The sequence below is a fragment of the Elgaria multicarinata genome, chromosome 1 (genome assembly GCF_023053635.1).
Source record: "Elgaria multicarinata webbii isolate HBS135686 ecotype San Diego chromosome 1, rElgMul1.1.pri, whole genome shotgun sequence".
In the NCBI taxonomy this organism is placed as follows: domain Eukaryota; kingdom Metazoa; phylum Chordata; class Lepidosauria; order Squamata; family Anguidae; genus Elgaria; species Elgaria multicarinata.
The window spans coordinates 138575224-138591288 of NC_086171.1; the positions used below are offsets into that span (position 1 = coordinate 138575224).

General features: G+C 40.2%; 1 protein-coding gene across 1 annotated transcript in view; it reads right to left on the reverse strand.

Moving 5' to 3' along the window:
• The window catches only part of LRRC7 (leucine rich repeat containing 7), a 244485-nt gene that overhangs the window by 116362 nt on the left and 112058 nt on the right, over positions 1 to 16065 (reverse strand). Inside the window, exons 4-5 of the mRNA XM_063137517.1 lie at positions 14831 to 14909; positions 1924 to 2013 (exon numbers count right to left, since the gene is read on the reverse strand). Coding sequence (XP_062993587.1) covers positions 1924 to 2013; positions 14831 to 14909 — 169 coding nt within the window. The remainder of the gene's footprint in view (positions 1 to 1923; positions 2014 to 14830; positions 14910 to 16065) is intronic.

Consider the following 16065-nt stretch of genomic DNA (forward strand, 5'->3'; position numbering starts at 1 on the left):
CCACTTGCTATCTTGACAAATGGCTATGGCCTTGTCAGAGTATTTGTATTTTGAACATTTTAGAAGAAAGCTTAGGTAACTGTACTGTTCATGACATAGGTTTGAATAAGTCATGAGCATCTTCAAAATATAAGAATATATGTTTTGACAGTATAATTATGATCTTTTTATTTATTTCTTTATTCCGTAAAATGAAAAAACAATTTGCCTATCCTGCAATGCAGGACTTTTTATACAGAAATGGTGGATTTTTGGACTGTCCTGGAAAAAAACAAACGAGGCAGTTGGCAATCCTAAATAAAAGTAGCAGCGTATGAAGACAGCGAGACAGTTTGGTGTTATATGACTGAGACTTGGACTCATATGCTCCCTCCTCTCCTTGTGAGCTATGTTTAATTAGTTTCATCCTGGTTTGCAGCAAATCACAATTTGCCAGTTTGGATGTAATGGCAATCTATGGTTTGTGCTTGCCCTTTAATCCAGAATTGTAAACCAGTGTTCAATCCAAGTTTACCACGTAAGTGCAAAGCAGATGTAATGACAAATGATGGTTTGCCATAAGCCAGAAGGTAATTAAGTAGTGTATGCAAATGAAGGGAGGAGTGCACAAGCAGAGGACTTGTTCCAAGTGTGAACCTAGCCACTGTTTATATTGCTTGTATGCAATTGTCAAAAATGGTCAATTGTCAAAAGTTATTTCCTAAACCTGCTACCGCAACACCTGTCCTAAGATTCTTTCATACAAAAAATCAGTCAGGAACATATATGCTTTACTCAGATGCCAATATCATGTCATTTCTAAAAAATGTTATCATTCTTTATATTTTTATATCAGTATAAACCACAAAATATGTTACAATCACTACCTTCTCTCTATGAAGTAAACAATTGTGTGTGTGTGTGTGTGTCTTTTTATTAATTACAAATTATTATTATTTTTACTTTTGATTAAAAATTCTATGATTTTTAAGGATGAGGAAATTGAAGCTCAGAGAGAAGGACACATCAGTCAATTTGGAGTCCAAGATTAACGACGGAACTGAACCCAGAGCTCTCTGGTCCAGACCAACCTCCCATTAGCTGGATCACACATCTTTGGGTCTTTTGTGCTGTCTTCTATGTACTTGAATTGTCATAATCCAAATGGATTCTGCTGTCACCAGCAAAACAAAAAATATGCCTCATCACAATCCACTATATATCACTGCCCCCCAAAAGACAATCAACGTCAAATATTGGCAAATTTTATTACATATTTGTATTAGTTGTATTGTTGACTAAAGGCTGGGCTTCAGTACTTTATGGTATCACCCAGGAGTGCAGAACCTCTGTCAGCCTGAGGCCGGATTCCATTTCAGAGAGATTCCTGAGGGACCCATTCCAGTGGTGAGTGTGGCTGAAGGCAAAAGGAGTGGGGCCAAAATTACCATCATATTTTAGCTTAAATCTCTTACTGCAAGGACCTAAGCTTCAGAAGAAGCATTCTGATGTTTTAGAAGTGGGGAGAAACTGCACAAAATCTGGGACTTTGCTACAAATGATTGGTGGTTGGGAGAAGGGGATGTGGTATGAAGAACCTCAGGTGGGCCAGATTTGTCCCCTGGGCAGAGCTTCTACACCCGATATAGCCTGCTGGTGTGGCCGATTTGGCTCTGCTGTCATCAGGACAGAAATATTTCTCTTCTATCTCTATCAATATCTCATTTCATTAGTAGCAGTTCTCCTCTGTAATCTCTTTCTCCAAGCTTACAAATCAGTTGGCCCAAAGAAACCTCAAGTTAAATTCCACACATAATTCAGAAAGAAAAGAACCATAGTTACTATAAAGTGCATATTCTAGTTTCCATGCCTTAAAAATTTGTAAGCTGTCTTATGAAGCCCAATAGTCTTGATTAACAGGGAACTGACATAAGCAATGCTTACCTTCCAAAGTTAGCTGGAAGAAATTCCAGAAAGGCATCATTTAGGTAGAGCTGGGTCAAGTTTAAAAGCTGTGTGAAACCATCTGGGAGTCTAAAAAAACAAATTAAAGGGTTAAGTTTTGCTACTATAAGAACAATACAACAATAAGTCCAGTAGATACATGTCCTCACTCATATCCACACTGTTGCGCAGTAAATTCAGAAAAATGCATCGAGCCATTTCTTAGAGCCAACATTTTGCCTGTTATTTAAACAAATGATACACTGTATCACTCTTTTGGGAGATTTATGCACCTGATAATTTAAGGTTACATCAGCTCTTTCATTGTCTATGTAAGCTTCTCAGTGGTAGATTTAATTTTGAAATGGTAATCAGATGATACCAATGTCAGTTTTTATAACCTCTGAAATGAAACATTTTTATTGATACTGAGAGCATAATGCAATTTTATGCAGATTGAGGACTGCTGTCCTTTGAAATGTGTTGCCATTTGTCCCCACAACATGACCATAAGATACTATTATTCTTGTACAGGCTATGTATTGCACCTATTTTGCATTGGCATAATTGAATTAGTACAGAAAAAAATAGCATGATATAATTGATAAATCAATATTGTGCAGTTGAAGTAAAAACAGAGGGAAAACAATAGAACTATATATACACAAGAGTCATAAATTGTATATTTTAATGCCTAACAATGTATACTTTAAATCACAGGTGAGCAGGAGGTAGATCTTTGGATGTTTTGGCCTAGCTCACAGAGGTTCCTGCTAATATAGCCAATGGTTAGGATTGCTGGGAGTCAATAATCTGCTCAACCCTGATGTAAATTACGACAGAATATATACTCTATATGACAATTCAGAATATAGACTCTATATGGGCAATTCAGTCTTGTAAACTTCTGGCTTGGAGGAAGTTGCATTAAATGAATTGAACATTTACTTCCTTACAGCAAAACCTATGCACGTTTAATCAGAACGAAGCTCTGTGGTAAGAGGGCATGGGATTGCAGCCTTAGCCAATGTATTCCTAGTATGTTTCAATTCCATAGCCACCAAAAAGAAGAACCATTTTGACACTTTGTAAAACATCTGCCTAATGGTACCATAGATAGTTTCAGACATAGTTTCATTCATTATAACTTTACAGGCACTAAAAAATGTTGCAACAGAATAGCAAAACTAACTGTTTAAAAGAACATCTGTATATTCTTCATTTGGCAAAGGTCCAATTGATGTTAGTAACAGCAGGGCCATCTCTCCAAATCAGTGCAGAAATTAAACTTCTCTGGAACATTAGGTCACCGATATTCCAGGAACTATATCTGTCATTTATTTATGAGTCCAGTCTCTGACAGAGTACGCGCTTCCCTTCTTCCAGTCCAAAGAAAGACACAGAGTCTGCTGGTCCAATTAATCATAAATATATTTTCTAACAACCATCCACCACTGACTACATCAACTACCCAACCACAACATGAACATTACCTACAGAATATATACACAGGGTTTTCAACCTGACCAGCAACATCCCATCCCAGGTGCTGCTAATCAGCACACCCTGGCTGATGCAATTAGCTCTCTTCATTTCAGGAGCTTGGTTAACCCTTACCATTCAGGTCTGTAAAATCCTTTTTACTTAGAGTGAATACACTGACACCCCTCCATTTTACTGACCTGAATGAACATTCACAAAACAGTTTACATATTGTGATTTACCATAATCAGTTTCTCAATTAACTCTTGATGCCTTTTTGCACATAATGGTTTAGTCATCAGATCTGCTACATTATTTTCTGATTCACAGTATTCCAGATCTATCAGTCCATTATTTACAGATTGTCTAACATTACAATATTTTATATCCACATGTTTACTCCTGGCATGCATTCTTTCAGTTTTAGCCATCTGGATACATGTTTGGCTGTCTTCGTTTACTTTTATTGGTTTATCAATTGGCACATTTACATCTATCAACAGTTGTTTGAACCACACTATTTTGTTACACAGTTCAGATAGTGCTGCAAATTCTGCCTCAGCAGTAGAAACAGAAATTGCATTTTGTTTCCTTGCTTTCCAGCCAATTATGGAATCAGCAAATGTTACCACAATGCCAGTGGTAGATTTTCTATCACTTCTGTCTCCAGCATAATCACTATCCACGTAACACTCCAGATTTGGTGTTCCTGATGAACTTAATTTTAAGCATTTGTCCTGAGTGCCTTTTAAATACCTCATTATTCTTTTTACAGCTTGCCATGCATTTGTTGTGGGTTTTGCCACCAATCTACTCAAAATGCTCACTGCATTGGATATGTCTGGTCTTGACCATTGTGCCAGGTACAACAGACTACCAATGGTAGATTGATAAAGGTCTGGGTCTTGAAAATACGTATCACCTATATTCTTTTGAAAATCTACTACCATTGGAGTTTGGACACTTTTGCAATTATATTCTTTTAATAATTGCTCAATTTTCTGTTTTTGGTTTAGCAGAAAACTGCCATCTTGTGCCCTTTCAATTTCAACTCCAAGATAGTTTTTAATATTTCCCAAATCTTTCAATTGAAATTCTTTACCAATTTCCTTTTCAAAGTCTTGAATTTGTTCCTTTTTACTCGCCATCAAACAAAGATAATCCACAAAAGGTAACAAAATCATTTGTTTTTCTCCTGTTCCCTTGGTATACACATGGTATACACTGTGTGTATACACTTGGTATACACACATGGATCTGCCAAGCTTCTTTTAAAACCTTGGGATTGTAAAACTTCATCTAAACATTGATTCCAATTTTTGGCTGACTGTTTTAGACCATAGATGGCTTTGTTCAATTTATACACCATTCCTGTTTTTCCACTTTCATACCCAGGAGCCTCCATCATGAAAATATTTTCTTTTAGTTCTGCATTTAGGTAAGCAGTTGTGATGTCAAAATGATTGACTTCAAATTTCTCTAATGCTGCCAATTTCAAAGCTAATCTTACGCTCTCTGACCTAACAGTAGGTGCATAGGTCTCATCAAAGTTCAAGTGCTTTCTATGTGTAAATCCCTGTGCTACTAAACGTGCCTTGTATTTTACTTTACCAGACACTAGAACTTTCTTTTTGTATACCCATCTGCAGCCAACTGCTTTCTGATCTTTAGGCAACTGTGTTGGTGTAAAGACATTGTATTGTGCCATTGATTGCATTTCCTCATCCATTGCCGCAAACCATTTTTTAGATTCAGCTTTTGGCAATTCCAACACATCCTCTAAACATTGAGGTTCATAACTTATATGACACACTCTCACTTCCCCCACAGTGAATCGCTCTGGAGGTATGCCTTTTGTTGCCCTTTCAGAACGTCTGGGTACAAAGATTGCAGTTTCCCCCTCCTCTCTCTCTACTTTAGGACTTAGAATGCTTTCTTTCTTTTCTGGACTCTTTGCTGATTCTTGTGACGGCTGCAAACTGTGTTCTGTCTCCTCACTATCACTTAGTGGCATGATTATCTCTGTGTTTGCATGTAATCTCTCCCAACCATCCTGTTCTGCAAACTCTGCTGACCTGGAAATTACAACTTTCCCATTGTTAAGTGTAAATCTATATGCCTTAGAACCAGGTTGGTATCCAACGAAACTCAGTTTCCTTGCCTTAGGCTGACCCTTTCTTCTTTGTCCCTTTGGTATATGCACCCATGCATAACAACCAAATACTCTTAAATGAGACAACACTGGTTTCTTTCCAAACAGCAGATAATATGGAGTGTTGTTCATGACAGAACTCCATAATCTATTCAGTATATAATTCGCTGTTAAGATAGCCTCCCCCCAGAAATGCTTTGACAATCCTGAATCCTGTAACAGTGAGTCCTTCATGGTTTGTAACACACCATTCCTCCGTTCTGCCACACCATTCTCACTGGGGAAGTATGGGTTTGTTTTGCAATGCCAAATGCCTTGCCGCTTCAGCCAACCTTGAAAAACACCTGCAAGAAACTCTCCCCCTCTATCTGTTTGTAACTGAGCCACTTTGTAGGAAAACCTCCTCTCCACCCAAGCAACCCAGCTTTTAAATGTCTCAAACGTTTCATTTTTGGATTTGAGCAAATAGCAGAACCCATAGCTTGTAAAATCATCTACTATTACCAGTACATATTTTGCCCCTCCTAGGCTTTGTGGCAGTGGACCAATTAAATCTGCATGCACCAACTCAAATGGTTTTTTCGTTGACCTATTACTCTGTTTACTAACAGGGTAAGCCTTTGATTTTGATACTTTGCACGCAGCACAATCCAAATACTTGCCACACTATTTTATGTTTAACCCTTCACACATTTCAGGCATTTCGGCCAAAGCTCTGAAATTTGCATGACCTAACCTTCTATGAAGTAAATGTATACAATTATCATGCACTGGTTTGTTATACATTGCAGTATTTACATTATCAGGGATATTTTCTTTAGGTAACATGACATACAGCCTGTCCTTTAACACACCTTTCGCACAGAGAATTCCATTTTTTTCTACTTTGCAATACTTCCCTTTAAATAACACAGAATATCCATCCTGTGTAAGAGAGGAAACACTTAAAAGATTGTACTCTAAGCCTGGCACCAGTAATACCCCATCAAATGTTTTGTTCATGCTTGGCACAAACACTTGCCCTTGACCATGAACTGCAGATTTCTTTCCATCTGCCAAACTAACATGGTCTTTAGAAGTTGGATTCAAAGTCACAAAATCTTCTTTTCTGTTGGAGATATGCTGGCTGGATCCAGAGTCTAGGAGCCAGGTTTCTTTTTGCAGCTCATCAATTGCTCTCACCACTGAAACAAACTGCTGACGTTTGCCTCTTGTTAATCGCTGGTTCCTGAGTTTCTCAGCCCCTTCTTGCAGCTGAGCCATACAATTTCTTTTCAGATACTGTGTTGATCCACATCTGTAGCAACGCTTTACAGCCAGAGCTCTCTCTACTCCTCCGCTGGTCGCTGCCTCCTCCATGTCTTTTTTTCCTCTCAAGTTTATTTTTTCACAGGCACATTCCTTTGCTTTATCAGTCCATTTCTGCTCCTCTTTGAGAAGCCTCCCAGTAAGATAATGCAAAGTAAGCTCTCTTTCTGGCATTGATTCTAAGCTGGCAACAATCATATTCCAGGAATCATCTAGGGAGCTTAGAATAATATATACTTTGTTTGCTTCTGAAAAAGTCATTCCTCTTACCTCCAGTTCTGCAAACAAAGTTCTCATGTTTTGCAAGTGCTGAGATAAACTTTCCCCCAGCTTCAAGCTAGCTTTGTATAGCCTTCTGGTTAAAGCAATCTTGCTGCCTGGAGTGTCACGGCCATAAATCTGTTGCAAAACATTCCAGCATTCACTGGATGTTGTTAACCCACGAATGTGGACAAGTTGGCTGTCTTCCAGACCCAAAATTATACATGCTTTAGCTTTTTCATCAGCTCTCAGCTCTCTTGCAGTAGGGTTTACTGGAGGATTACTGACTGCATCCCAGAGACCTTCCCTCCGGAGGTACATTTCCATTTTAATGCACCACGTTAGGTAGTTATGTTCATTTGGTCAGTTCAAAGGAATTCCTCCACTCACCACAACTGCTGCCTCAGCTTCCATATCTTCTGGTGTTCTCAGGCCTCGTTACAAAACCTTCAACAGCTCAAGAAGATGCCTTAAGCACCAGTGGATCCACTCAAACAAAATCAGGGCTTTCAAGTCAGCTCTGGGCCCATAACCTGACAGAGTATGCGCTTCCCTTCTTCCAGTCCAAAGAAAGACACAGTCTGCTGGTCCAATTAATCATAAATATATTTTCTAACAACCATCCACCACCGACTACATCAACTACCCAACCACAACATGAACATTACCTACAGAATATATACACAGGGTTTTCAACCTGACCAGCAACATCCCAGGTGCTGCTAATCAGCACACCCTGGCTGATGCAATTAGCTCTCTTCATTTCAGGAGCTTGGTTAACCCTTACCTTTCAGGTCTGTAAAATCCTTTTTACTTAGAGTGAATACACTATGGAAAACTATGGTTCCCATTGCGCTCTAAACTGAACCATATTCTGGAGACATACTTTGGCTCACAGGAAGTGGGGGCAGGACAAAACTTGAACTCTTCCATGTTTGGAAACTGCAGTGTGGAACTTGTCGTGTGCATGCCTGTTCCCTCTGGCATTCGCATATGCTGGCAATGTGAGACTTCTTTTATTGAGGAAATCACATGGTAGGCAAGCTTAATGGTTACAGAGTCTCCAAAACACACTTAAAGCTGAACAATGGTTAGAAAGCTTTAGGCTCCTTTTTCTGAAACAATCCTTAAGGCAAACACTCGGAGAGGGCTGTGTGAATAGGGTACGCCAGTAACAGCTTTGAGCTTCCCCAGACGCCGCATACACTGACACCTCAAAGGGACACAGCCAATCTCCTAAAACAAAGTCCCAGGAAAGGTTGCTCTGAGCCAACAGAGCCAGGCAGAGAGATCCAACATGCACTTATCAATCTCAGCCTACCACCATTATTATTATTATTATTATTATTATTATTATTATTATTATTTATTTATTTATATAGCACCATCAATGTACATTACTGTGTACACCACACAATGTACACCACTGTGCTGACCCTGTTACCATGTCTCCTCTCTCATCTCACACTATTGCCCCGCTCGTGCTCTTCGCTCCTCTGATGCCATGTTTCTCGCCTGCCCAAGGGCCTCTACTTCCCTTGCTTGGCTTCGTCCATTTTCTTCTGCTGCCCCTTACGCCTGGAACGCTCTTCCAGAACATTTGAGATCTACAAGTTCAATCGCAGCTTTTAAAGCTCAGCTAAAAACCTTTCTCTTTCCTAAAGCTTTTAAAACTTGATGTTGTTTGGACTTTATACTGTTAGTTTTACCCTACCTTGTGCCTGTTTGCATTTTCTTCCCCTCCTTATTGTTTTACCATGATTTAATTAGAATGTAAGCCTAAGCGGCAGGGTCTTGCTATTTACTGTTTTACTCTGTACAGCACCATGTACATTGATGGTGCTATATAAATAAATAATAATAATAATGTTAAGCCTCAGGTCCAGGAATCCCATTCTTCTGCTAAGGCCTGGGAACTGCCTGCCACCTGAGTCTGGGCATGAACACAGAATCCACAACATATGCAAGTCCAATACCTGACAGAACTTCTCAATGATGCGGATCACATGTAGCAGCAACCCACATTTTTTTAAAAAAAATGTAGGTTTATCATGAATGAAACGGATCACTTCCCTCTATGTTTTAGTTAGTGGTCCATGTGAAACAGAAACTCTGGCTTGTCTCTTCCACAACAATCCAGAGAAAAAAATATGCTTATTGTTAAGCTGTTTCTCTTGCTTGTCATGGGAGACACAAGGCAGAGTTCCTGGTTCAGACATAATGCTAACCAACCCATGGACTGAAGATCCATGCAGTGTGAGCAATTGGGATCATACACAGTAACCCACAATTTTTTAAAAATGCGATGTGCAAACCAGACACATTTAAGTTCAAATTTGCATAATTTGGAAAAACACACACATTTTAATTTGTGAGATGTGGGGTTGAGGATGAGTAAATATATATATATGTTTAACTTTCATGGAATGAGACCATGCTTTTATATAAATAAAAAAGCTGGATAAATAATTTTGGCAATATAAACCATTTCAGTAATATATGTATTTTTCTACAAAATCTAAACTGATAATTCTCAGTATTAGAATAATATTCAGATGAGCCTCAAAGTGGTGAACCACACAGGTGGTGAATAAATGCATTTTTATTTTCAGAATAAATTCAGTTGAGTTGTTATATTTATTTCATACATTTATATTCAGTCTGTTTCTGGGTTTGCTGAAGCAGCTAACAATAAAAAATACATTATAAATAAAATAAAATGCATTCTAAAAATGCATTATTATATTCTCTTCATTTAAGTAGCAGAAATGTAGGCTAGAACAGGGGTAGGCAATGTAGCATCCACGGACACCAGTGTGCCCTCGGTCACCTTTCTTGACATTTGTCAATTTGCTCTACCCCCGTACTTTTTAAAAAACAACTTATCATATTGGCAGCTAGGATTGCTTCAAAGCAAAACTAGGACTTCTAGCTGCTCCCATCTTCTTTTCCCATGAGTGGAAGACTGCCTCTGAGATGCATTATGGGTATTCTGAACATACTGTTATGCCATTCAGTTTGCATAACACCCTGACTGTTTTTCAGCATTTCATGAATGACATCTTTTGAGACTACCTAGGTCGATTTGTGAGCATTTATCTAGATACATTCTTATCTATTCATCCAACCACCCATGACACCTATGCAAGGGCTACATTGCAATGACGGTAAACTGGGGAAATGTGCCTTTAACTTATAAAGGGTGTATATTTGGAGAACCAAATATCGCCTTGCAAATCTCAAGGTGGATTCAGTGTCAGTGAAGACTATAGGGTCCTGGCAGACTTCCAGAAATGTAAAAGATGTTTTAGCAATTCCTTGGCTTTACCAATTATTATCATTGTTTTATCCCAGACTTTGCAAAGATTGCAGCTCCATTACCGATTCACTTCTTTCCCAAGACCATTTCTAATGGGGAAAAACTGCTTAGCAGGCCTTTCAATGTTATAGAAACTGTTCACCTCAAAAGCCATACTTTAGCACATGGATCCACAGACTCCATTTATGATCGAGACCAACACTTCTAACATATACTGCAACTTCATCCTTTACCTACCCATGGAGTATGTATGCTGTGTGCCTATTTCTCTTGGAAACTCAGTCCATCAGAGCAGAACTATACTGTCTGGGATAAAGAACTGTTGGTCAATAAGGTGACTTTTGAGAATAGGTGTCATCTCCTGGAGCTCACCTGATGGAAGTATGCACATCACCAAAACCTGAAATACTTACAAGCTGCTGAAAACTTAATCAACAACTTAACCAAAAGATGGTCTCTCTTCTTTTCATGCTTTAATTTAAAAGTGACATACATTCTAAGCCCTCACAACAAATGGGCACAAGTGTTGTCTTGAAAGCTACAGTAGACCTCCCCAGAAGAGGAGGAGGAGATGTCCACAGTATTGAGACCGGAAAACTTTGTTGCTGCTTTGGCCCTGCCAAATTATAACTATTTATTTATTACATTTATATCCCGCCTCTTTTCCTGCAAGGAACCCAAGGCGGTGTACATAATCCTTATCCTCACAACAACCCTGTGAGGTAGGCTGGGCTGAGAGTCTGTGACTGGCCCAAAGTCACCCAGGGGGGTTCCATGGCCGAGTGGGGACTAGAACCCGGATCCTTGCACAAACTTGATTACAGGAGTTAGTCACCCCCAGGAAAAAAGGGGGTGTCCCTATATCACGCAAGGGAAACCTTTGTACCACCAGGGCCAGATTTATGCACCTCCAGGCTCTCTCTGGGCAGAAATGTTCTGCTTGTGCCATGAGAACCGGCCTGCTGGTCATTTTGAACTATATGAAATGTTTCACTTGGTCATCCATGCATTTTGGGGGCTTCGGTTATGCAGGGATGTGGAGTGGTACATCAGGATTTGTGACAACTTACCGGGACAGAAACAACCCGGTAAGCCCGCCAGTTTGCTACATTCACTACTGATTACACTGGTCCATGGAAGACCATTTCTATGGATTTTATTAAAGATCTGCCCATGTCAGAAGGGAGCGTGGCCATTCTAGCCTGCATGGGTCATCCAACAGCATAATTCTGGACTGCAGACCACAAGTCACTGCTTGATTTTGGAAAAGCTTTTTTTTCCTAATGGATGCATCTTTCCACAGCCTATCACCTGCATACAGATGAGGAGGTAGAACACATTAATTCCCCTTGGAACAGTACCTGCAGTGTTATATTGACTACCAACAAGACAACTCGGGGGAGTTACTGCTTTTGGTGGAGGTCACTCCTCCACCCTGCAGACACCTTTTTAGGTCAACTACAGGTATTATCCCAGGCTCTTCCCAGGTACCTCCCCAGAGTTCTCCATCCTGGCTGTAGGCCATCTCCTTCAGGCCTTACAGGCCTTACATCAGGGCCTGTGGACTAGCTAGACCAAGTTAAACAGACTTACAAACATTTTACAGATCAGAAGCATCAACTGCAGGTTGTGTACCAGGGATGTACGTCATCCTGCCACCTCCCAACATGCTGGCCAAGCCATACGTCGGATGCCATATGTTTCGTATTACTATGCAGATCAATCATTTCACCTTCCATGTGGATCCATCCTGTGTTCCATCAGTTCCTCCTGGTTCCTATGTCATCAGATCATCCATTTCAAGATCCCTCAGATGTGTCTCCACAAGTGCTCATGGATGGGGAGGAGGAGTATGAGGTGGCATAGATATTGGTTTGTCACCTTCAATATCTCACTGATTGGAAGGGATACAGGCCAAAGGAGCATTCTTAGGAAGATGCAAGTGATGTTCACACCTGTACTCTAGTCAGCCACTTCCATCACCAGTATTCGAGGAAACCAGGACCCTCCACCTTTGTGATGGCTGGAATAATGTTGTGCCCCCATTGAAAGACTACCCTTCAGAGCAAGAGCTGAAGGACCATGAACCACCTGCTACCAGCAATGTCCAGGATCCGCCAGTAGACTAGGAGGAGCCCAGGCCCTCAGGCATGACTACAATGATGGCATTACCTGTGGAGGGAAAGTATTCTGCCTAAGAGGTAGAGGCAGAGAAACTCCCAAGCCTTTGGGAGAGACACTGCATGGAAAGACAGGAGTGCTAGTTTTCAGAAGGAGATCTATACTGAGCAACAGGGGTTCTTATGAGAAAAGGTCTACATGCATGTAGAAGGTTTGCTAAGAAAGAGTCACTAAGCAGCTCACAGCTGAGCCTTGGGTGTGTCTCCGACAGCCTCTGCATGAAAACAGCAGTGTAGGGCTGGGAAAGTTGCAAGAAACATCAACCAGACCTCCTGAATCCAGCTTCACTTGGCTTGAGTATTTCTGGATTGAACTGACTCTCCTCCTGCCTGCTCCTTGACTGCTGTGTGGCACTGGGTTCTTGTTGCCTATTACCTGCCTTGGGACTTCATTACCTGTTACCTGGACTCTTGAGTCCTTGCCTTTTGCCTGATCCCAGCCTTGGAACCTTGAACATGCAATCGCTAGGCTCAGACTCAAGAACCAGGTCAGGGAGAAGATGTTCTCTAAGGTACCTTGGTCCTTAGTCATGTAGATGGTTAAAGGTGAACATCAGCATTTTTAATTGATCTAAGAAACAAACGACAGCTCTTTCAGCACTGACGTAATATGATCCACATACAAATGTGCCACCACATTGGATCAATTCAAGTTTCTAAACAGGAGAATCCATTGCATTTCTCTGCTCTGGCCTGCCAAATCTCAGAATTTAATTTTCCATGCTTTACCTTCTCCATTCTGTTAGTCTTAAAAACCTGGTAAAAGAGACTTCTATTATTCCTATTTTACGGATGGAGAACTGAAGATGAGAATTGATGCAACTGAGAACTGAAGCAATTCTTAAGCACTCCAGGGAGTCTCAGATGGGATTTGAAACCAGCCCCCCTCCCCCAGATCTAAGTCCAACACTGATTCCTTTTGCTGGTCAATGGTCTCATTACCTTATTGTTTTTGTATGAGATAGTCTTGCGACTGCTGGCAAAAGTTCAATGGTAGAGCACAAGCTTTGCATAAGGAAAAAAAAAAACCCTGGTTCAATCCCTGGCATGTCTATGTAATGCTGGAAAACATTTCTCTCTGAAACCCTGGAGAGTCGTTTCCGGTCACTATAGGGAATATTGGGCTTGATGGACCAATGGTTATGCTTGGTATAAGGCAGCTTCCTGTGGTCTCAAAAATGCTGAATTATTTCTTTCCTTTATTTTAAAACTGAGACTTACAATCTTTGTATAATGGATTCTCCATGGCCTCACCAACATATCCCCTTACTCTATCAGTACTGATTAGGTACAACCCTTAAAATGTATCTCTCTGTTTTTTCCCCTAGATTCCACCACAGAGTTCCTATGCCTTCATATATTTATTTATTATTTATTTATTTATTTTACTACATTTATATACCGCCCCCCAGCCGAAGCTCTCTGGGCGGTTTACAACAATTAAAAATAGTAGACATTAAAAGTATACAAAAAATTTAAAAAACATAAAAACAGTATAAAAACAACAACAGTATTCATTTAAAACAACACTTCTGGGGTCCATTAAAACAAACTTAACGTTATTAAATGCTGTTAAAATGCCTGGGAGAAGAGAAAGGTCTTGACCTGGCGCTGAAAAGATAACAACGTTGGCGCCAGGCGAGCCTTATCGGGAAGATCATTCCACAGTCGGGGGGCAACCACTGAGAAGGCCCTCTCCCTTGTTGCCATCCTCCGAGCTTCCCTCGGAGTAGGCACTCGGAGGAGGACCTTAGATGTTGAGCGCAGTGTACGGGTAGGTTCATGTCGGGAGAGGCGTTCCATCAGGTATTGTGTTCCGAAGCCATGTAGGGCTTTATAGGTTAAAACCAGCACCTTGAATTGGGCTCGGAAACATATAGGCAGCCAATGCAAGCGGGCCAGAATCGGTGTTATATGCTCAAATCTTCCTGTTCCAGCTATCAATGTGGCCGCCGCATTTTGCACAAGCTGCAACTTCCGGACCGTCTTCAAAGGCTGCCCCATGTAGAGGGCGTTGCAGTAATCTAATTTGGAAGTTACCAAATATTTCCTTCACATGTGGCTCAAATATTTTTTTAACATTTTTGTTATAAATAAATTGACAACTCTACACATGGAATATACCTTCACTTCACATTACAAACTTTTATACGTAAAACACTGCACATATAAAAGAAACATTTCACTCCATTGAGGGATACTCACTTAGAAATAGGATTGACACTGGCTTCAATTACAGTTAAACACTTACAGCACTTTATATTTTCTGGAAAATCTTGGATCCCTAAAAGAAAACAAAGATGTTGTGTGTTATCTAGGTGCATCATAAATTATTGTTCTATCAAAGGGGATACTCTCAATTTAGTCCTAAATATAATACAGGAACCACACAAAGTAGTAAACATACTTGAACTAGTTTTAAATCCTGGTCATGTCTAGGATCCAGGGTTGCTATCACCATGTGCAAGTACTGTTGTACAGATTCTACCTCTTTCCACCATCACCACCTGCCATGTAATTTCTCATACATCACTGAAAGCCACTCCTAATGTTGCCTGATTTGGAGAATTGGCTTGCTGGGCAGCACAGGTGACTACAAATACAGATGGATGATCCCAGAAGATTATACTATGCATGCAAGGCTCCCTTTGAATCTAAGCCTATCAGTATTACTTGCTGTAGGATAGCTGCTTGAATGAATGTATTACAAGCAAGCATGAGGACATGTGCCTCAGGTCCAAGACAAAGCCAAATAGGTACTTTAGAAGACAAGCTGTTTTCAAGAGGATTACCCATGTAAAGCACATTATAGTAGAAAAGGAGTAGGCAACTTGTGGCCCTCTAGATGGTTTGGCATAAAACTCCCATCAGCCACTAGCCAGTGAAGGATATTTTCTTCATTTGAAATTTCACTGAATATGTGAAAAAGTGGGGTTATAAGAGTTTGTTGGCATAGCATAGAATGGGTTTAAATGGATGTACAAGTGATGGGGTAATGTTTTAATATTAAGGGGGCAAGAAGGCATACACACATAAAACACTGTATCAAGGGTTACATACTTTGGTGTAGATGAGGCCTATGATTTGGAAATATGATTTGATATTGCTCAAAGACATTAGTCATAAGAACTTGTGACTTGTACCAACTGTATGTATTCCTGTTAAAGGAACTAGAAAGGTCCAGGGTGATAGAAAGATAGAAAGGTAGGGTGTCATTTAGGCCAAAAGAACAGAGAAGTAAACCAGACAGCTGACCACATGAAAAGCAGAAGTAATGTCCAGTTTTGAGATAAACAGGTATGTCAGAAAGGATGGAACATTCTGGGAAGAGCATGATCTAAATTGATGAAGGGGACCAATAGACTTAGATATCTCTACCTATAAAGGGGAAAGTATGTGTGTGTCACGTAAGTCCCAAAATGTTCACCCACTTCCACATA